We start from the raw sequence: 21715 nt of genomic DNA on the forward strand, positions 1-21715 counted from the left end.
TATTACCAAAGTGTAGATTTTTATTAGAACAAGCTTTTCCATAGCTGTAAGCACAATGTTAGATTTCATTAAGGTCACTCATGTCTTTTCTCTACCAGAAGAGGAGGGAGGAGGGAGAGCAACCCCTTACACACTTCTAGGGTCAGCTGAGCAAAGCATTATAGCAAATGATTCATGGAGCCTGCAGAATTAATGAGTTGGGCACCTGAGCACAGGGGAGTGGGTGAGGTACATCAGCATAGACCAAGGAGTCCCAGTACCCCACACCCTCCCAACCCTCCCCCTGCTCAGAACCTGTAGCGTCCCTTCGAGCCCAAGCAGGTGGACACGGGGCATTCATTACCTCCATTTAGATCCCAAATGAGCCACCAAAATATCATGCTCTACCCCCACCCGGGCTGAACAGAAGACGAATTACAATCTGTCAGCTTGTCATAGCACTTCCTGTAAATCAAACCCCCACTAGTGACCAGATTCCCGCCAATGCCTGTGTGGTGTGCGCTCTTTAGAAATTGGCTGATGTGAATCACAGCAGTATCGTTCCATCCAGCAGCCATGGTTTTGCTGGAGACTCCAGGGCCAACTTCAGGGAGAGAGATTATTTTTTAATGCCCACTGGGCAGGACACTCCAGTACCCCCAAGGCCGCAGTAGCCATCCGGGTTCTTGCTCAGGTACTGCTGGTGGTAGTCTTCCGCATAGTAGAACTCCTGTCCTTCTCGGATGTCGGTGGTGATGGGGCCAAAGCCATGCTTTGAAAGAACCTGTGGAGAGAGAGGGAAAGACCTCAGGACTCCTGAGAAGGAGGGAGCGTGGCCAGTAGGGGACACCTGGCTTAGGTCATGTGCTGGTCCTATCCTTTCCTGGTAGATAATTCTACATGGGTACTTACCAACTTGCCTTGGTGGACTGGTACTTGAAATGGAGTGTGAATCAGAGTTTAAGATATTTTCTCTTTATTATGTGTGTGCACGCATGCGCATGCACCATAGCACGTGTGGAGGCCAGAGCACAACTGTGAGCATCGGTGTTCTCTTCCTACCATGGGCACTCTGACGATTGAACGTAGGCTGTCAGGCATGGCACTGAGTGTCCTGACCTGCTTTAGAGCCTGCGAGTCAAATTTTTTGTTTGTGTGACTTATGTTCTGCCCACTACCCTGTAACTGACAGGAGCCCTACTTTTGGAAGGCAGCTCCAAACCTCCCCCAGGATAGCAGCAGGACCCTGAGGCTCCTGATTTCCCAGGAGAAAAGAGGACTAGAGAGACAGGCAAGTCTGGGGCTATGTCCCCAGCTCGGGAACGGGCATCACCCACTCCCACTTCACAAAGAGGGTTGTACTCTATGGTTCCTGGAGTCTGCGCTCTGAGCTCTCAGGCAGGAACCTGGAGATCCTAGTCAGAAGAGGACATGACCTGTGGGCCTGAGTCAGCCCATCACAGCCCTCTGTGACCCAGTTTAAGTCCTGGTGGCATCTGCTTCCCCAGGCAGGAAACACACCAACACAAGCCCGGGGAGGAGAGTGGCGCTATTTGGGGCAGGAGACAGATTAGGAAACAGACATTACTCCCTGCGGACTGCAGAGTGCCTTTTCCCTTTTGGATTTCAGCTGTGCTCCTATTCTATCTTGTTGCCAGGTGCCCTGAAGTACTGGAACACAGGGCCTTAGAAACTTGCTCTCGGTGCTGAGTCCAGAGCATCCAAGCCTGTGTGTTGATGAGGGTGCTGGCTGGGCTACGGTTGGTATATCGGAGATGAACCCTCAAAACTGCCAGGCAGAGGATCTCACCTCTGTTCTCAGTGTCACCCACTGCTTCAGGCTTTCTCTGCTTAGTCCCCCTAACCAGGAGGCAAACTCAGCATGCGCAGGCCTGGAGAGAGCGAGGACCAGGGTCCTTGTCAAGGCATGCAGCTGGACCACACAATGCACAGGCAGCCAGGATTTTTGTTTTGTTTTGTTTTTGTTTTGAGAGTTTGCTATATGCTCGACGCTGGGCAAAGACTTCATGTGTTAATTTCTTCTGCTCACATCAGCCACCAAAGGAAAGTCTAATTGTCATCAACCATATAAAAAGTGTGTAGGAGGTCACGTGCCTCGATCCTGACATGCTTGGGTGGCCTGGGGACCACACTGCCCAGGTTCTAGTGCCAGCACACGCCCACTTTCTGTCCCACTCTAGTGGCTGACACTAAGAATGGAGATTTGCAAGGTGTAGTCCTTCAGATGGGTACGGGCACTTGCAGACAGCTCCCCTGTGACTCTGCCACAGGTCCTCCTGGCCACTTTGGAGGGACTTTTTGTTGAGGTTTCAAGGCAGTAAGTTTCTGGGGTTCGGGGATGACTCCAAATGCTAGAAATTCGAGCTTTGCCAGGTCTCTGCTCTAACTGCCTTCAAAGGAGTCCATTTCCCTCTGTGAACGCCATCTCTGATCTTCCTTGAGAGTTCTCTGGTCCATGCTAGAACCCCTGCTAGCTCGTTTGCTGGTACCAGAGCCTCGGGAGGATGAACGTTTGGGCTGCTGGCATGGTGACTCTAGTCAGGGTGACCTCACTGCAAGGAGGATGGGCCCATGTCCTGGGTGTGCAGTGATAACAGGCCATCAAACCACCACCAGCATCTGGCCGTGCAGCTGGCTCTGGGACACAGGGTGGCGGTAAGGACGGAATATCGCAGTCAAGGGCAGCTCTGAGCCCTGAATACGCTGTTGGCTCCAGGTGGCAGAGAGCTTGCAGAAAGATAAAGCCAAGTTCAGAGTTTGAATTCTTGGCCCCCAGGGCAAGCAAAGGGGATTAGATCTCTGTGATTATGACAGTTCTGCCTTCTGTGGCTGTGTCTACACACTTGAGTCAAAGGCCTGAGCAAGTGACATCCACACCTTCCTGGTCTCCGCCCAGAAACACACACGCCTTTGCCCTCAGAGAGCTCTGTGTTCTCACTGTGGAGGTGTCTGCCCCTCCCCTTGAACCTCCCTGTCCATATGAGCTTCATGTTCTGGGAAGGGGACTCCTGTTTGGGCCTCAATTATACTGCCACAGTGTGATCGAGGGGTGGGGGGATCGAGGGGTGGGGGTAGGAAATTTTCTGTTCCCTCCCACTTCCCAGGTCACCCATGTGTCTGTTCTTTGCCTTCTGTGGGTGGGTCTGCTCTTGGGAAGGTGAACAGGGCCTGGCTCCTCCTACTGCCCACCCACAGCCTCTCTTTCACAGATGATGGCCCTGGTATGAACGAATGGCCATCCCAAACTCGGAACCTTCCAGAAGCTCGTTGAGGCTGGACTGTGAGGAGAGACCTCTCTGAAGCCTCCTGTTCTCATAGGCTACCCTTCCCATTTAGGGCTGGCAGTACAGGGGAGAAGGGGAAAGACATCCGGACCGGGGCTCAGGCAGTACCAGTTTCGGCCACAAGATGGCAGGAGCTTCACTCTTAAAACCTCTTGGAAGCAATAGGAAACTATCACGAGACAGACTGCTGGTCAGCTCCCTTTCCTGAACCCCACCCACCCCACGAGACTGGACCCTCCTTCAGGCACTGAAATGAGTCCTGGCCAGAAAGACTGACGAGGTTGGCTCAAACCTCCCAGGCATGAGGCTCCTGTGCTGAACAAACCCCTGTTCCTGACACTTAGGCAGCCCCAGCCTGGGTCACCAGGTGCAGCTCTTCCTCGGCCACTGGTCTCTGCCAGGACCAGTTCTCAGGAGGAGGGTGCCATCTGGCTGGACCAGTCCCTTCCCTCTCTCCTCTCACTGACTCTGATACAGTCTCCCTTTCTGGTGGTGTTTGTATTCATATGTATGTTGTAAGGGGGCGGGGGATATAACTAAAAGCCCCAGTTGGAGTGACACCTAGCAGGAAGGCATGGGCGCTGCTTTTGCTACAACCCTTCCTTCTCTCTTTTCTGCTGCGGCCCAGGGCACCTCCCAGGCCTTCCTTCTCTCGTGGGTCCCACTGGAAGAGGTTTTCCTGTCTGTCCAGTTGGCACTGTGCCAGACTCACTGCTCTCCCGAGGGGATGAAGACACACAGGAAGTGTGTGGCCCTGCCGAGAAGTCTTCACCCTGGGAAAAATCCCGCCCACCCCTCAGCCTCCTGAAGGGTTTTCATTGACCTCCCCCCCCCCACGTACTCCCCTCTTCTGTATCTGAAGAGATCTCTAGGCACAGGCGACCCCAGTGACCTCAGGCCCAGACAGATGGCCTCAGCCCCAGGGGCACCTGTGACCACCACAGAGGTAAGGAAGTGTCCAGCAGAGGCACAGCGGGCCCATCTGACCTTCAAGGCCTGCTGTTTAATAAAATTAACAAATATGTATGCTCATTCTGTTTACTGCCACCATTCCAATCAACTCGTCATTAGTCACCGGCATTCCCCAAGTGCCCAGGATACCCGGGCCACTGCATGGAAACCACCCGCTCCTCCATCCCCAGGAAAGCAGACCAGAGACCCCTCAGCTCAGGCCATGTGGAGTAGCAGCAGGCCCAGCTAGAAATAAGCCCAGCCCCAGAGCCAGCTCTGACCTCGAACATGCAGGCTCATCCAATCACTGACAAGCGTTTTCCAAACAGATGACCCTAATCCTCCTCACAGTCTGAGGCGCTTAGGAGGAGAAGCAGATGCCCTGGCTCTGAGGAGACTCACCAGGAAAGAGAGAGAGGGTACCTGGGATTCAAACCTCCTCGCCTTTCTATTATTGAAGGCAGCATGAAGTTAGATCCAAACCCATCTCTGCTGACCAAAAGGATTTAGGCTTAAGTATTAGACTTTTATACCATTATTTGTAATATCTATCTATCTATCTATCTATCTATCTATCTATCTATCTATCTATCTATAGTAAGTGTACACATAAACATTTTTTAAAAAATATTTATTTATTTACTTATTATGTATACAGTGTTCTGTCTGTGTGTATGCCTGCAGGCCAGAAGAGGGCACCAGACCTCATTATAGATGGTTGCGAGCCACCATGTGGTTGCTGGGAATTGAACTCAGGACCTTTGGAAGAGCAGGCAATGCTCTTAACCACTAAGCCATCTCTCCAGCCCCACATAAACATTTTAATAGCATAAAACCAGCTTTCTAGAACAGAAGTTCAATTTGTGATCCCAAGTCCATAGGAAATTGGGGTCTGGTTTCTAGGAGGCTGACCTCTCTGCTTAGCAGGACAAGAGGGATGCAGGAGGCTCAACTCTTCTAGTGGCACAGGGAGCTCGCACCAGGTACACTACCTGACTGACTCCCTTCTTCCTTCCCCCTCTGGACCTAAGGATCCTTGGCTTTGCTTTCTTTCAGGTTCACTTCTACTGAAATCTGTGCTATGGTGTATCCTTCACACACACACACACACACACACACACACACACACACACACGGGGGGGGCAGGCAGGCAGACATGCACACAGACAGACACACACGAAAATTCTTCATACACAGACACAGAGAGAGAGACTCAGAAACACCCATACACACACTCAGAAACAGACAGACATACAGAGACAGACAGACATACAAAGGGACACACATACAAGATAGACACACAAACACAGACACACAGAGAGAGACTCAGAAAGACACACATACACAAGGCCGACAGACAGACACACAGAGGGACCCACACACAAGACAGGAAGACAGGCAGGCAGACAGACAGACACATACACACATGCATGCACACATGCATACACACGCTTAAGCTTAGCAAAGTCAATGCCCTAGTCAATAATATTAGTCTCCAGGTGGCTTTCAGGAGATCAGAACGCCACACATCAGAATGTCTGAAGAGCAGAGTTGGGAGATGGATTGGTGGATAAAGCACTTGCCACATGGCATGAGGACCACTGTTCTGATCCCAGAACCTGTGATTCTAGCACTCGGGAGAAAGACAGGATCCTGGAGCAAACCGGCTAGCGAGAGTAGCTGAGTGCCGAGTCCGGATTCAACCAGGAGACTCTATTTCAGTGAATAAAGTGGAGAGAGGTTGAAAAAGGCACCCGATGTCAACTCCAGGAACACATGCACACATAACACTACACACAGGGGAACTCACATATATGCCACACACAGAGAAAAGATGTCTGGAGGTTCTTAAGCAGTTGGAGTGTCTTTCCAGCCAAACTGCTAGAAACAAGCCAAGCAGCCGCTGTCCACTCTCTGCAGAGGGGTCTGCATGCCTGCGGGACAGTGTGGCACAGAGCAGGAAGGCCAGCCGGTTAGAGAGAAGGCTTGATTACCAGAGGTGCAGCCACAGGAGGGCGACTGCTCTGCAGGGACAGGTAGTACCCCAGAAGGGTGGCCCTGTGCGTGAGTCAAGCAATCGCCGTGGCAAATGCAAGGACAGGTCCCCAAGATCACAGGCAATGACAGGAAACAGCCGATATCCAGGCAAGGCTGAGTTAGGGTACACTCACCCTTCCCTGCCTTTTGAGCCCTCACTGTAGGGAGCAGAGAAGGAGGTGACACATTTACATCTAATTTTGTCTCAAATCTAAGGCCCGTCTTTGCCAATCTCCAGAGGAGTTGGCTTTTGAGAACATGCTGCATTCTTGTGCGGGTGCCTTTCCCCAGATTCACAGTTAACTGGCTTTCATGACGATTCCTCTGTCCTCTGCACCCTTGAGGTGACTCCAGAGTCTCCTGACCCCTTGACTCGCAAAGCCAAGCGACAGATACTATGGGCTGAGCTCTGTCCCCGCACGGAGGGAAGAGGAGGATGGGAGGATCACAGCTGTTTGCTTAGACAGAGAGGATCTGGAGACCAGCGTGTGGACTGTGGCCTCAGCTTGCTCAAATCCTACATGTGTGCCTCTGCCAGACCTACTGAATTGGAATCTGTATTTAAAAATGATTACCAGGGGGCTGGGGAGATAGCTGTTGGCAAAGTGCCCTACTACCACATAAGCACAAGGACTTGAATCCCTGAACCCACGTGAGAAAGTCCAGTGTAGTGGCCCATCCTGTCGTGCAAGCATTGAGGAGGTAAGACGGATGGATCTCGGGAGCTCCCTGGCTAGCCAGCCACGCTTACTTGGTGAGCTCCAAACCAGCCAGAGACCTTGTCTCAAATCCCAAGATGCATGGCACCCAAGAAATGATACCCAAGGCTGTCCTCTGGCTTCCACATGTATGCCTGCACACACAGACACACATATCCACAGAAAAATGACCTGTTAGGGGCCCATGAGGCAGGGACAACCTGAAAAACTCTGCCCTTGGGGAGGAGTATGGCAGACAGTGACAGGGGTCTTCCAAACCCCTCACCCTGCTTCTGAACTCGGGCTGCCCATGATACGTGCATTGACCAATGAACTGCGAGGCAAAGTGACTTCTGGTTCCCAGGTGGAACCTATAGCAGCAGGGACTCTGCCCCTTTCTTCCCCTTTGCCACAGTGACCAGCAGTGCTGGTCACTGCTAGGGTCAGCTCCACATGCGGGGGCCCAGGTGGAGACATCTGGGGAGCAGTTCCCTCAGGGTATCTTGCCTCCGCTCTAGTCTTCCCCAGCAGGAGAGCCGCTGAAAGTGCTGGGGAAGACAGCAGCGCCTGGTTCTCTCTGTAAATTAGCTTTTGCCTCTCTAGCTTCACTTAGCTGGCTGCATAGCGGTAGTGGTGCAATGGCTGCAAGCAATGGGTGTGGTCATAGTAGGACGACTGACGACCTGCACTTGAGGCCCTTGGGGTTGCTGGTAGCTACAGAGCCTCGTTACTGTCCCAGACTGTGCTAGGTGTAGGATGCAGGACCAAGAAAGACAAAGTCCCTTGGTTAGAAAGGCATTGGACCATATGATGAAGGCAAGATTAAGACTACCACTTACTAGCTGAAGTACAGCAAAACAGAGTGGCTGAGATCTGAGAGCTTGCTGGGGCAGGTTCGTAATTCCACCCAGGATGGCCCCCTGCCGTGCACCGCTGGGGTGGGGCAGTCTGTGCTCTATGCCCTAGACCCCAGTTTGCGAAGCTTGTGGGGGAGGGACTGGAGGTTGAGAATACTCACTTAGAGACAGACTGACACACAGACCTTCAATCACTGGTACCAAAAGCCCCTCTTTAATAGCACCATGGAGGCTTAAATACACTGCAGTCAATGGCCAACAAGTGAAAATCCCATCCTCTGATCCTCTAAGCTAGGCACAGCTTCTAGTAACTTCAATTAGAAGGTTCTAGCAGGGAAGAGCAGCTGAAGGCTAGGACTCATTAGTCCCAATATCCCCCACAACATCTAAGTCCCCACCTCATCTTCTGGGTGACCTGGGCATCAGGTCGGAGTCCCATGACCATGGATATCTATCTACCTTGAGGCAGAGGGCAAGTTCCAAACGTCTGAGATACAAAGAATATCCCCTGGGGGTATGGGGGTGGGAGAGGATCATCCAGGTTGGAGGATGTGTCATAGAAGGGGGACTGAACTTGGACTCTGATGGGTGTGGCAGCCCTGATGGCATGAAGGGCCCCCCTGGATAGGAAGATTGTTACGATCAAATGCAAGGAAGGTGAGGTGGGGGTGGTGATCATGTGTTTACCATGTTCTGGAAGACATAGAAGCAGGAGGAAGGCAAGCCCTGGGCTATGGAGGAAAAACAGGAAATGGGTTGGCCCAGGAGCCCAGAAGAAGGCCTGGGAAAGTAGAGGAGATTGCCCTAGAGGTAGCAGGTCTGCCAGTCTATTTCCACAAGCCCACCTGAGTACCCAGCGCTGTCCTGAGCTCTCCCACCTCCCTACAACACAGTGGCATGAAGGAGCATGCCGCAGGAGCAAAGGGGTCACCTGAACTCAGGCCAAGGGGCTCCCTGCTTGTCTGCATCAAGGTCTATAAGTGACTGAACTAAAGTGGGGACCCAGAGGAAGAGGGTGGCCCTCTTGTGTTTTCCACGGCTGTAGCTCTCTCCTGGGGGATCAAGATGTTCTCAGCCCCTTCTCTATCTAAGCTCTGGGCCTGAAAAGGAGTGTCCTCCTGCTGGGTGGCAGAGGACAAGGCTCAGAGATGGATGGTGGGGGGCTTACAGGCGGTGCATCACCATCTCTAACCCGTCGCAGCAACCGTGGGATCAAAGGTTGAAGACCTCTCTGGATTTGATCTGCCAATGACATCTGCTGGCTGTCACAAGGAATTCAAATGACTTCATCCCTGAGTCAAGTTTCCTTCTGTGGCTTTCAGTTGTGTGTGAACTGCCCCCTCACCTCTCTCCCTCTCTCTCTCTCTCTCTCTCTCTCTCTCTCTCTCTCTCTGTGTGTGTGTGTGTGTGTGTGTGTGTGTGTGTGTGTGTGTGCGCGCGCGCGCGCGCGTGCATACCCTCCCTCCCCTCCTTCCTTCTGCTTTATGTATCTTTAGGGGTTATGATCTGCTTTTCCATATCTGCAGTCAATTAAGAACAACCTCTGTTTTTGTGTGTTCCTGGCACTCATTACACAAAAGAAACCACTTCTCATTTTCTCAGAAGAGCCAAGGACACCAGTTTTCACCTTGGGGATGAAATGCAGATTTCGTTGAAAGGAAAGATCCTTCATCCCAAGAGACTGAATAGAAAAGGACTCAAAGCAACATGGCCGCTGCCAGAGCTAAGAGCGCCGAGCTCAGAAAAACTGGGAGCTTTTCTACACTCTGTCTCATGCTCACGTTAGAATCTCGGCAATTCCAGGACAGGTCCCAGTTTGTACAGTACACACTGGCCAACTGTGCCGGTTGCTCACAGGCCTTGGGGGCGTTCCCGGGATTCAGAACTTTCGGTAGTAAAATGAGGAGGGCCTCGGGTCACAGGACAGTTAAAGACCCTTTGCTGCTACCCACCAGGGTTTTTGATTTCCCTAAGTATGAAGTCAGACAGTTAAACATGGAGAAACCCTCTGTCAACCTTCTCTGACTCATGTCTTCCAAGACTCTAGAGCTTACAGTTCAGTTAGTATTGCTATAGTTTACATCTTGAATAGTCTCCAAAGATTTTATGTTGAAGGCCTGGTCCTCAGCCTAGAGGGCTATGGACCAGGCGGAACCTTTAGAAGGCAGGATCTACTGGGAGGAGCTCAGGCCATTGACAGATTACCCTGGACAGGGTGACAGCCTCTTCCTTTTATTTTTCCTTCCTGGACATCACGTGCCAGTGGCCCAAAGCAATAGACCAACCAGACCCGACTGAAAACTCTGAAACCATGAACCAGAATAAACCTGCAGTATTTCGGCTGGAATCTCTCTGGTATTTTGCCACAGTGATGGGAAGCTGACTATTCTTAGAGCCATGCAACCGTCTTTGTCCATTCTTGCTTCTTTTTGAATCTTTGGCTAGAAATTCTCTGTTGACTTGACTTTTAGGTCACTCGATTCTCTTGCCACCTCGGCCTCTCCTTCGAGAGAAGTTTTGCATTGAAGGTTGAAGTTTGGACTCTTCACCTGGTTCTACTTACTTCCAAAATATCCATTTGGTTCTTTGTTTTGTTTTCTTTTTTCTCTTTACTTTTGAGATAGGGTCTCAATACATTACCTTTGCTGTCTTAGAATTCATTCTGTAGACCAGGCTGGCCTCAAACTTGCAGAGATCTGCCTACCTCTGCCTCTTGAGTGTTGGGATTAAAGGGGTGTGCCACCATCCCAACTACTTTGTAATTTCCGTCTCTTCCTCTTTGATGAGCTATTGTTTCCATGTTTTCCTTTAACTCTTCAGACTTGGTTTCTTTTCAGCGTGTTTGCAATAGTCAGGTTAAAGTCATACTTAGCAAGCTCTACTTCAATGTTTGTCTCGTAAATGTCTTCTGCAAAATGGACATGTGAAGCCATGTGTTGTGATCTGAAAGTAAAATGTCTGAACACTTGGTTCCCAGCTGGAGGCACCATTTGGGAAGGCTGTGAAGCCTCTAAGAGATGGAGCCCGGTTGGAGGAAGCGGCTCACTGAGGATGGACCTTGAGTTTTGCCCAACCAGCCCCACTTCCTGTTCACTTCTTTTTACATGACTTTGGAAAGAATGCGATCAGCAGCCTCCTGATCTTATTCGCTGAGACCTTAGGTACTCCCTTCCTGGTACTGTAGCTAGAACAAACCCTTCTTTCTTCTTTAAATTGCTTCTAGTCGGATACTTGGTGAACATGGCCACAGCAACGAGAAGAGTAATTGAGATATAACCTGAGAACTCTAAAATCGGGTCCCTCCACAGTGAATCCACACTGTTTATTTTAGGGGCACTCCAGTCGCAACCCTTCTCCCTGTGGCCCATGACTGGTCTCTGCCTGGGTGTTTAGAAGCCGTGAGCCTTCTACCTCTGTGCTATTTCTATGTGCTGTCCATGCTGGAGTAGTTTCCAACTCTACCATTCCCCTGCTCTGTCCTTGACTTGGGGTCAAGAAGGAAGCTCCCCTCCACGGACACCAAGCATTGTGTCAGTAAAGGAAGGTGAACAGCTTCCATCCACACACGCATGCTCATGGAAGTGCTGCAAGACAGAAACTCAGAGAAGGGCAGGAAGGTGGATGGAGTCTTCCCAGAGGGAAATGGAGCTGGTACCGGGGTGTTGGCTAATTTAGAAGGCTAAAATGAGTCTTCGGAGAAACGACTAATCCCCAAGAGCACACGATGGCCCGGGACAAAGTTCCTCTCCTGGGGAGGCAGGTTGGAGCATGGTGAGGGACAGCATTGTACCTTGAACAAAGTTAACTTCTGACTGAGATAAAGTCTTTGGGTGACCTCTCAGAGATACCCTTAGAAGAACAGATCAAAGTCTGTCTGGGCTGGGGACTTTGAGTCTCTTTGCCAGTGGCTAATCTTTCCTGCTCTTTGATGAGATTCCTAGGAAGGGGGCTTAAGAGAATGACATTTCTTTTGCAAGAACTTTCCTCCCTCTGGTGAGGGAACTTCAGAGACAGCCCCTCCCTGGGTGCCTGGGGTGGGGACAAAAGAAGGTTAGAGAGTCCTTGCTTCTGAGGCAGCATCCACACCTCCGAATATCTTCAATTCCAAAACACAGGCACGCTAAAGCATTGCACTCTGGACTCGTCTCCTGAACCCAACAGCGCCTCTTTAGGTGTCTTTGTCTCCAGGCCGCTTGCCCTCTTCCATTCTCTACAGTTTGGGTGGTTACAATGAAAGATGCTGCCACGAGTATTTGGGAGCACACGCTGTTTTTCTCTTGGGTGGAAATGTGGGTGTGAGTCTTCTGAACCAGCGATGTTAATGTGTACCCAGTGGGGTAAAATGTCCCCCAGTGGTTCTCCCGATCGGTGGTACTAGTTGGACTAAACCTAAAATGTTCGCGAGTGACCCTGGCTCTTAAGTTTGCCCCAGGAACGGTCAGAATTGTGAATGTATTCATTCTAACTGGGAGACAGGGAACACCAAATTAGCTTTAGTTTTCTTCTTCTTAATAACAATTTTGGACACATCTTTACTCTTTACCCTTTGTATACCTTCTTAGGTGAGCTATCTTCTCTAATATTTGTATGAGTGTGCATGAGTGTGTCCAGGTGCACATGCGTCTGTGCGTGCACACACGTGTGGAGGTCAGAGGACAGCCTTGCATGTCACTCTGCAGGCTTTTTTTTTAATTAAGATACAGGGTTTTCTTGTCGGCCTAGAACTTACCAGGAGTCTAGGTTGGCTAGCCAGTGAGACCGAGGGACCCACCTTTCTCTGGTATTTATTACAAATGTCATCATCATGTCTAGCATTTTTAATGAGGGATCAAACTCAGGCCCTTGTGCCTCTCTCCAGCTCTCTCAGCTCCTTCCTTCTTTCTTCCTTTCTCTTTCTCAAGTCAGTGTTTCTCTGTGTAACTGTGGCTTTCTTGGAACTCACTGTAGACTAGGCTGGCCTTGAACTCAGAAAGCCACCTGCCTCTGCTGGAATTAAAGGTATGCACCACCACACTTGGCTTTTGACCATTTTGTAACTGCTTGGTTTACTTGGTTGGCTTTCACTGTTGACCTTTTGACAGCTCTAGGTCTATTCTAAAGTTGTATGTTAATATCCATGCATAACATCTGGCCCGAAGACTCTAGTACGTTCCCATCAAGCTCCCTGCTTCTATAGCTACAATACAATGTTTCTGTTGTGCATAAAATCTTTATCTGTGTATATATCTATCTGCCTACATGCACATAAACGCGCACACAGAAATAGAGACACAGAGAGATACCGAGAGAGAGAGAGAAAGGAGAGGGGGAGCAACCTTTGGTTTAATTCAGGAAATTTTTTCTGTCCCTCTTCAACTATACTCATAATGTCAGGGAACCAGACTTGACCAATTTATAGTCCCAGAAACTCAGAAACTTGTTTTTTTAATAGGTGTGGGTTAGAGATTTATTTAAGATATATTTGAGAATTTTTGAGTGGAAAACCAAACACGTTTCCATAAGTTATCAAAAACTATGCCATTATGTTTTTTTTATAAAGTCTGTTTATTGTTATCAGTAAATTTCTCCTTCATTAAGAGTCAAAATGTTGCTCAGCATGGCCATTGTCTAACATGTCTGTGCTCTGAGGAACACAGCCTCCATCAGAAGGCTGAAAGGCCTCTGCAGCCTGCAGGCGCCATTTCTGTATAGCAGATATGGAACGCAGTGAAGACCAAGTTCAGAGAAAATCATGCAGGGTACAGTGCACACACACCCCTGCCCAGAGGTGCTGATACATGCTTTATTTAATGGTGCTACAATTCCCTATCTGCAGAACTGCTGGGGAAATATTCTGGAACACACAGAATCAACTTTCAGTGGCAATGTGCGTGAAAAGCAATTGCAACTTCTTAAAATTCTCCTATGCCAAGCTAAAATTAAAAATGAAACTTGGTCCCTTGTTTTTTTTTAATTCACTGATTAAGACAAAAAATATGTGCTCGTTTCCATATGAAGGAATTAAAACCTCCCTTGAGACTTCCTCTGCCCTGGGCGAGGGTCCATCTGCCCATCGCAACAGCCTGGCCAGCTTGCACGCAGAGATTCCCCCATGAGCTGTGATCGGAATAACTTTACACTGCACTGGCCAGGGCCCAGAATGAAAGGCTTGGGCCTCTAAATCATTACCCAAGGAAACCAAAAATAGGACTGTCAATTAATACGTGAACGATAAGAGAAAACACATTTAAGATGTATAGCTGCTGAGCTTCCGGCCTCGGCACGGCTGAGAAACTAGATGATGAACAGCAGCTTGGTCGGTCTCTCGGAAAGCTGAGGCCAGTGGTGTGGGCGGGCGGTGCCCCTGTGAATGCGCGGTCCCCGGCGTGAACGTGCAGAGCACGCCTGTTTGACTGCAAGACTGTGAGGCTGTGGCTGCTGCTCTCTGCTTTAGACAATAACATCCTCCCCATACAGAACTCACTAGAAGATTCGGAAAGCATGTGTGGAGGTCGGATACCTAGGTCTCCTACTGTCTGTCTAGGCTTCTCAGCAATGAAGTATGGGGGATTTACTTTTACTTATATTTCCATTTCTCTGGGTGTACATAGCTATGCTAATGTGTTCGTGAGCCTGTTTTGTGGAGACTGGTGGTTGGTGACAGCCATTTTCCTCTGTTCTCTCAGTTTTGGGACAGGTCTCTCCCTAAACCCAGAGTCCGCCTAGGAGGCTGTGCAGGCTGGTCAGTAAACCCAGAACCCCTCCTGACTCCGCCTTCCCAGACTGCTATTGTAAGAGTGTGCCACCGTGCCTGGCTCTTTGCATGGCTCCGGGTAGCAAACTCAGGCCCTCCAGCTTGCATGGCAAGCACCTTTACTACTGAGCCATCTGCCTAGACTCTAGATTTTTTGTAAAAAAATTAATCTTAATTTAAATTTTTTTGAGAGGAGGAAAGGGGAGAGAAGGAAGGAGAGAATTTGGAATGGAGGGAGGGAGGGAGGAAGAAAGCATGTATTAGGGGCGAGAACTCAAAACAGGCAACGAGTGTTCTTTGCCAAAACAGAATTGTTGTTTTCTTCAGTGTTCAGAAGAACTGGAAATCCCTTCAGAGAAGAGAGCTAGAACAGAAGCTAATTACATCATTTGCATTTGCATATAATTGGTATGCCTTCCGGCTAAGACAATAAAACCCATGTTCGTTAGAGTTCTTGCAAAGGCATGATGCATTTCAGAGACGCTGTGTATCTGTAGGTGTCAAAAATTCCCTATCCCATCCTCGGCAGCGCTCAAGTGGACAGAGGCTGCTTTTGAGCCAGCCTGAGCTTGGCTAAACCACATAGCCTTGGGCACCTGACCTTGAGACCCACTTTTTCTCCTGTATAGGGGCATGAGAAATTTTCCTCTCAGGGCTACTCCCTGTACCTTTCCCAAAGAAATTAAATCATGTGTTTGAAGGAAGATATTCTGGGGATTCAGTTTTGGCAGCAGTCTCCAAACAGCCCATGATGCTACGGTCTTTCTGAGCCCATGGACTGCCACACCAAGGGAATCGTGAGCAATGGATTGTGCCTGAGCAGGTGGGAGAATCAAGAGCCTAGCTTTAGCTCTGTTCCACCCAAATGAGTGACCTGATTCCCATGTGTCATCCAGATTAGGGGTGCGCTGGGGACACCTGCCCAAGAGTTCTGCTCCAGCCACATGCATACTGGATGCCAGAGAACAGACAGTGCCGGAGAGAATCTGCACAAGGCCTGGAAGGACCATCTCCATTTATGCCTACTAACTCCCACCCACACCCACCACACACATCCTGGCCTTCTGAGAGACAAGGCCTAGAATCAGCAAGCTGGTGCTGGGGTTGAGGAGACCAAATGCTGCACTTTGAGAGCCCTGGCTCTCTACTGTCCACTGCCCTGCTTACTCTGTAATTATTGAGCCCTACCTCAGCCCCACCCACACTGCCAGGCTCCGGTCACCCTCTGCCTTTGCCTGTCTGTCCATCACCTTAAGCTGGTCTTGCTGATTCATGCTACCTCTGTAAATTGGGTCCTCAACCTCTGCCTGTAGACACAGGGACCTGATGAAGCCTAACTGTGGAGGCCCAGGGTTCCGCATCCTCCTCTGCTCTTTGAAGTACGGAACTCTTCTTTGTCCTCTGTTCAAGGGCACACACACAACTCGAGCCCAGCTCCACCAGGACTCAGTACAGTTTCTCCAGTCCATGGGTTTCACTCGGGTAGCAGGGAAGCAGCCTGGACTATGGATTTTACAGAGAGAAAGAAAATCCCTGTATACTTCAGAGAAGTCAAAATAGGAAAGAGAGAAATGGGGGGAAGGGGGACATGGCTCACAGATGAAAAGACTACTCTGTCATCTATGCTTGAGGGTGTACTGAGGTGTCACGGAGTGCCAAGAGAGACGGAAATGTGAGAAGTACTTAGCGGGAGTGCTGAGGAGGGGCGTCCAGGTGCCTTGAGCCATGCTTCCCCAGCCCTCGGAGGACTGAAAGTTGTTTCTCTGGGGGACTCATTCTCAAACCTCTTTTTCTGATAGTACCTTACCTACTTCAGGACCTTGGCCAAGTCCCTCAGCCTTTCCACCCTTGACTTGGCTCACTTCTAAAATGACGATATTCCCCTTAGAGGTGTTCCTTAAGCTCATCAAACACTACAAGTGGCTGCTCTTATTTTCCACATGAATAATAGAAACCCAGAGAGGGTCAGCAGCTTGCCCAAGGTCACCCAGCTATCAAGCTGCCACCACGACTGAAGACCACACTGGGCCATCAGCATGAGACTTTCTCTCGTTGTCTCTGGATGGACGCACTATCTTGCCTTTTCAAGCGGATGCAGGGGATGTTCCTGTTGCTTGCTAGCTCTAGCCTGGCTTGCAGGCACCAGACTGTCGCTCCATAGAGAGTCACAGGAAGGAGAGGCTGGCTGACCTTGTACTGGGGAAGCCGGAGACAGCATAGGTTCCTATTGTGTGACATTCGGGTCCTATTCAGGTCACTCCAGGTGCCTCACCACAGAGGGTCTTTGCAGGGTACCCTCAGTGAACAACTGCCATCATCTTCTGTGCTTTGTGGTCCACAGTATATGTGCCTGTGCGTGTGGTATGTGCACACGCTTCTTCGGTATCCACCCCCAGCACTCTGGAGGACATATTTTACTCCCTAACTTTCCAGAGTCCAACGGAATCAAAGAAGCAACTGAAGTATCATCGAGGAAAGAAGAGAAATGGCTGGGCGAGGAGCACGAAGCTTTATTCTGCCCCCATCTCCCTGTCTCCCACTTTGAGAATCTGGCACTGGGAACATAGCTCTTGCCTGCCAGGGACAGAGCAGCAGAGACTTGGCCATGGTCTCAGCCAGATGTCACTCTCATCTGGCGGCCTTGGCTAGCTCAGTGTTTGGAATGAACAGCCCAAACAGGGGGCAGGCGGGGCCCTGCAGAGCTGTGGGCAGAAAAGCTGAGCCCTGGCGATGCCCTGAGACATCTCTCTCCTTAAGGTGCGGACAGGCAGTAGGAAAGAGGACAAACAGAAGGGCAGCCGCCTTCCCTCCTGACCCCCCTTCTCCTCCTGGATCCCCATCTAAGCTGTGGGCATTACCATATCTTATTTTACCAAGAGACCAGATTCCCACTCATCTCACCAGGGAAGTAGCCCCCAGAAGTCTTATGTGTCTTATGTACATAGATCCCACTCAGGAAAACAGATAGAAGGAGACAAGAGTGGCCCTGTCCCTCCATTTGGAGCCTTGGGGTCCCTGTAGCTTAACCTATGTAGCCTCACTGGGCTAAGCTCCAGAAATTCAGACTTGTGCTGTATCAGACGCACAAGGAAAGAACCACACACCATTTCATTTCCATGAAAGAGAGTGAGTCAGACTGGCCCGGAGCAAGGACCTACTAGATTCACAGTCTGTCAAATCTGAAGGGTCCCAGACTGAGGTTGGCGGGGGGGGGGGGGGGGTCCCAGAACCCTACGGGGTTCCGAGAGGAGCCTGGCTGCATCTGCAGCCAGAGGCAAGGCACCTCAAACAGGCCGATCTGTGTGTCAGTGAGCGCTTGAGCGTGTGCAGGGGGTGGCACCATGTGCTGCCTGCCAACGGGCCCATTTTGGTCACCATCTGCAGTAGAGAGCGGGACACCTGTCAGAAACAGCTGCTGATGGCAGATCGGAGGTGGGGGAGTGTGCTTTGTGGTGGCCTGGTGCTGGGCATGCTGCCGGGCCCACAGGAGTACCAACTGTGTGCCCGGTGTGGAGGAAGGCAGTGAGAGGACCCTGGTCCTTACTTTCCACACAGCAGGGTGCTCACCACCACTTCCTGCCTCCCTGAATACGGGTTCCAGCCTGTTGTCACTTTCATGGGCAAAAGAGACAGTAGGATTCCCTGTAGGGAAGGAGAAATTCGAGAATGATCTTGGGGACAGCCTAAGACCTCCTGTGGTGAACACCCCAGGTGTCACTGCATGAAAGAAAAGGCACTGAAGGCACTGGGCATCTTCCTGACTCTATAGGAAAGGGTGTCTCCGTGTGTGTGGCACCTAAGTGGTCTACCCTGGGTGGGTGGGTAGGTGGGAGGGGTTGATCTTCCAAAGTATCTGGGCTTTTCTTTTTAGGTAAATGACGTTCATTTCATCGGCATAAAATAAAGAACTTTAATACTGTAACGACTTTTAGCGAGCGATCTTTCCAAGTGGGTTATATACACCACCATCTGTCATGCTTTCGCCAGCCACCAAGTCTTTATGTGTTCCTCATGTTAATAGCCATGGCGCATGGGCATTGCCTGCTTCGCTTCTGCCAACCCCGAAACCGGTCTCAGTAGTAGGTGTGGCTTTTATACCTCTTCCCCAGACAGGAGGACTGGGCTGTCAAGGGTACAGGGACTCAAAGGGTCTCAGGGCTTAGGCCCAGACATCTGCTGTTACTTCTTCACATCTGTGTCCCAGCACATCCTACATTTATTGGACCTCAGTGAGTGCCTGTGGTTGGGAGGACACACGGGGTCCCCTGGTACATACTGAGGCTACCAGAACGTGGGATATATGCTGTGACCTCTGGCTTTTCAGGGCCATCTGATGGCTGGCCTGCCCTTTGAAGGTGACAGCCCAGTTCAAAGCCCACATGCCAGGCAGGAACAACTACAACCACATTAGAGGCGCCACCTGCCTGGATCCTCTTAGCTTCCTCTGGATCTGGGTCACCTCAGCAGCCACAGGGTTCATGCTTCTGCAGGAGCAGGGAGTCCAGCATCTCTGTATCCAGTTGGTTCAGCAGAGGCCTGTTGGGTACTCTCCCTCTCCCAGGAGGCCATAAGATTGGCCCTTGTGACTGGGTATACCACTTAGGGATGTCACACAGTGACATCGGAACTCTAAACTCCATGCATCTGCTTCCTCTCCATACTGTGGTCACTGTTCCTTTCATTCTGGGTGCCAAGTTTCCAGCACCTTTCCCGAATAGCCCCGGAACATTCACACCTATGGCTTCTCATTCATAGGGGCTGGCCAGCAAGAATCTCGGCTTCACGTGAGTACCCAACATCCATGCAGACCTGGTGACATATTGTCTGGTTGTTCTGAAGCCATCTTCCTTCCGGATACTTGACCTCACTCTGTGAACCACGACGTGTTTGGATGTGGGTTTTACGGCCAAAGACTCGAGTACATATGATGTTCTCTTCGAATCCTCAGAAACCCTTCTAAAGAGCTGGAGGAAGCAGGCTCATGACCTATTGCCAGGGCTATGGGCAGGGGAAAAAATTACGTTTTAAACCCTGATATTGGAAAATTCCTTGGCGCTCTGTATTGCAAAAGGAATACTCTCCCGAGAGCTCATTGGCCACTTGCAACTAAGCATCTGGTGCGCAGGCCATTTCCCCAGCATGGCCACGTCTACGCTGGGTCAGGCTTTCTGTTGCTGACGCTTTGCTGCTTTTGTTGCGCCTGTCTCCAAAGCTAGCCACTGCATTTGGAAATGAACAATATAGGCTTCCAGTTGCTTCCACTGAGCAACCCAGCCTATGGGTTAGCACATAGTGAGGATATTATACAGTTGCTCACTTGGAATGAGGTTGTGAACTCTCATGATTTTCCACCTTAGGGAAGAGCATGCCATGAGGAAGCTCCATGCGCAGGACAGACTTTCTACCCAGAAAGAGCTGCTGATTACAATAAGCCCACCAATGTTGCAGCTGCCTACAGCTCCAGAGGACTCTCCAGGCCCTCCCCCTGATGGGACCCTGAGAACCTGGTGAAGAGAGGTGCATTCCATAAGGCAGTAGTTCTCAACCTGTGGGTCATTACATTACCATTCGACAGTAGCAAAATTACAGGTATGAAGTAGCAATGAAAGCAATTTTACGTTGGGGTTCACCACAATATGAGGAACAGTATTTAAGGGTCGTGGCATTAGGACAGTTGAGAATGACTTCCATACGGGCTTCTTCCTCAGTTTAGGGGCAACTCAATATCAGCTAAGTGCTTAGGAATGGGAAGGAATTTAGCCTAGTACAGCCGAGGTAACCGAGTCATGGAGGGAGTGGAAAGCAGCCCCCCCCCCCCCGCTACAGCCAAGCTCAGGACAAGCTCCAGACAGGACAGCCAGTGGATCTGAGCAAGGGTCTTCCATGCTCAAGGTCTGCCCTGTCTTCTTCTTTCCTTCACGTAATGGCGCCCTTTTGAATCATGTAAGTATGAGATCCAATACATTCCCACTTTGTGCAGACATCACCACCACTGTTTCCAGAACCCTCCCATCATCCCAAACAGAAACTCTATACATTAAGCGATGAATCCCCTACCCGTTCCACAGCCCCTGGAACCTCAATTCCACTTTCTGTCTCAATGAAATCTGCCTATCCCAACTCCCTGGTAGCTGGATTGTATGATGTCCCTTTTGTATTTGGCTTGTTTCATTTTGTATCATGACTACATGGTTCACTCATTACAGCATGTTGTTTAAATCTCATTCCTTTTCAGGCTGAATATTGCTCCAGTGCACAAGTAGGCCACAGCTACTTTTGTCCATATGTTCATCATTAATGGACAGTTGGGCCATTGCTCTTTTTACTGTTGTGAATGACAATATGTGGGTCATCGTACACCTGTATACCTGTCAGTCACCTGTGCCCCGAGAATCTCACTGTACCAGTGTTCGAGTCCCCAATTCCTTTGGATAGACACGTAGGAGTGGAACTGCTAGTGTGACATTTCTTGGGGAGACCATTTAAGAAAGGTCTATTCATTCCAAATAGAGAGGCCAACAACAGGATATAAGAAAGGATTCCATCCTACTCCATCCTGGTGAACCAATGTGTTTATTGAACATGGGTGATTGCAGGCAGCTACACCACTGAAGCATCCCATGGGCAGCTTACAGGTAGCGGCACTATAGAAGAGTCCCCCACTCAATTGTTAACCTCTTCATGATGGTTCATTTGGTCAAGTTGGCAAAATCAAGGATCAACTAGGAGAAAGGCCTCCGAGAACATCTGTGAGAGATTATCTTAATTATGTTAATTGGTGTGAGTGCTCACTGTGGGCAGCATCATTTCCTTGGCTTGGGGTCTTGGACTGAATAAAAAGGGGGAAAGCTAGCTCAACACTGACAAGCCTTAATTCATTGTTTTCTTGCTCTTGACTGTGGATATAATCTGACTAGCTGCTTCAAGTTCCTGCGTCTTGATTTTCCCCACAGTGACGAACTATACTCTGGAGCTGTGAGCCAAATGAATCCTTTCTATCTTAGGGTATTTTTATCATAAAATCAGAAAAGAAACAAAGGCAGTTACATGGGAGTTGAGGGACCTGGTGAGAATATCGTGAGTCTCTTCAGGAGGGGAGGTTAATTGGTCCAACAACCCAAGGACCCTCATGCTGGAGAGCACAGCTGCCCCAGA

General features: G+C 50.0%; 1 protein-coding gene across 5 annotated transcripts in view; it reads right to left on the minus strand.

Moving 5' to 3' along the window:
• The window catches only part of Msra (methionine sulfoxide reductase A), a 316316-nt gene continuing 294601 nt past the window's right edge, over positions 1-21715 (minus strand). For all 5 annotated transcript variants that reach the window (XM_075949689.1, XM_075949690.1, XM_075949691.1 and 2 more), the window contains one exon: positions 1-763. In XM_075949689.1, the coding sequence (XP_075805804.1) occupies positions 599-763 (165 nt within the window). In that variant the 3' untranslated portion in view covers positions 1-598. The remainder of the gene's footprint in view (positions 764-21715) is intronic.

The sequence above is a fragment of the Microtus pennsylvanicus genome, chromosome 15, assembly GCF_037038515.1.
Source record: "Microtus pennsylvanicus isolate mMicPen1 chromosome 15, mMicPen1.hap1, whole genome shotgun sequence".
Taxonomy (NCBI): Eukaryota; Metazoa; Chordata; class Mammalia; order Rodentia; family Cricetidae; genus Microtus; species Microtus pennsylvanicus.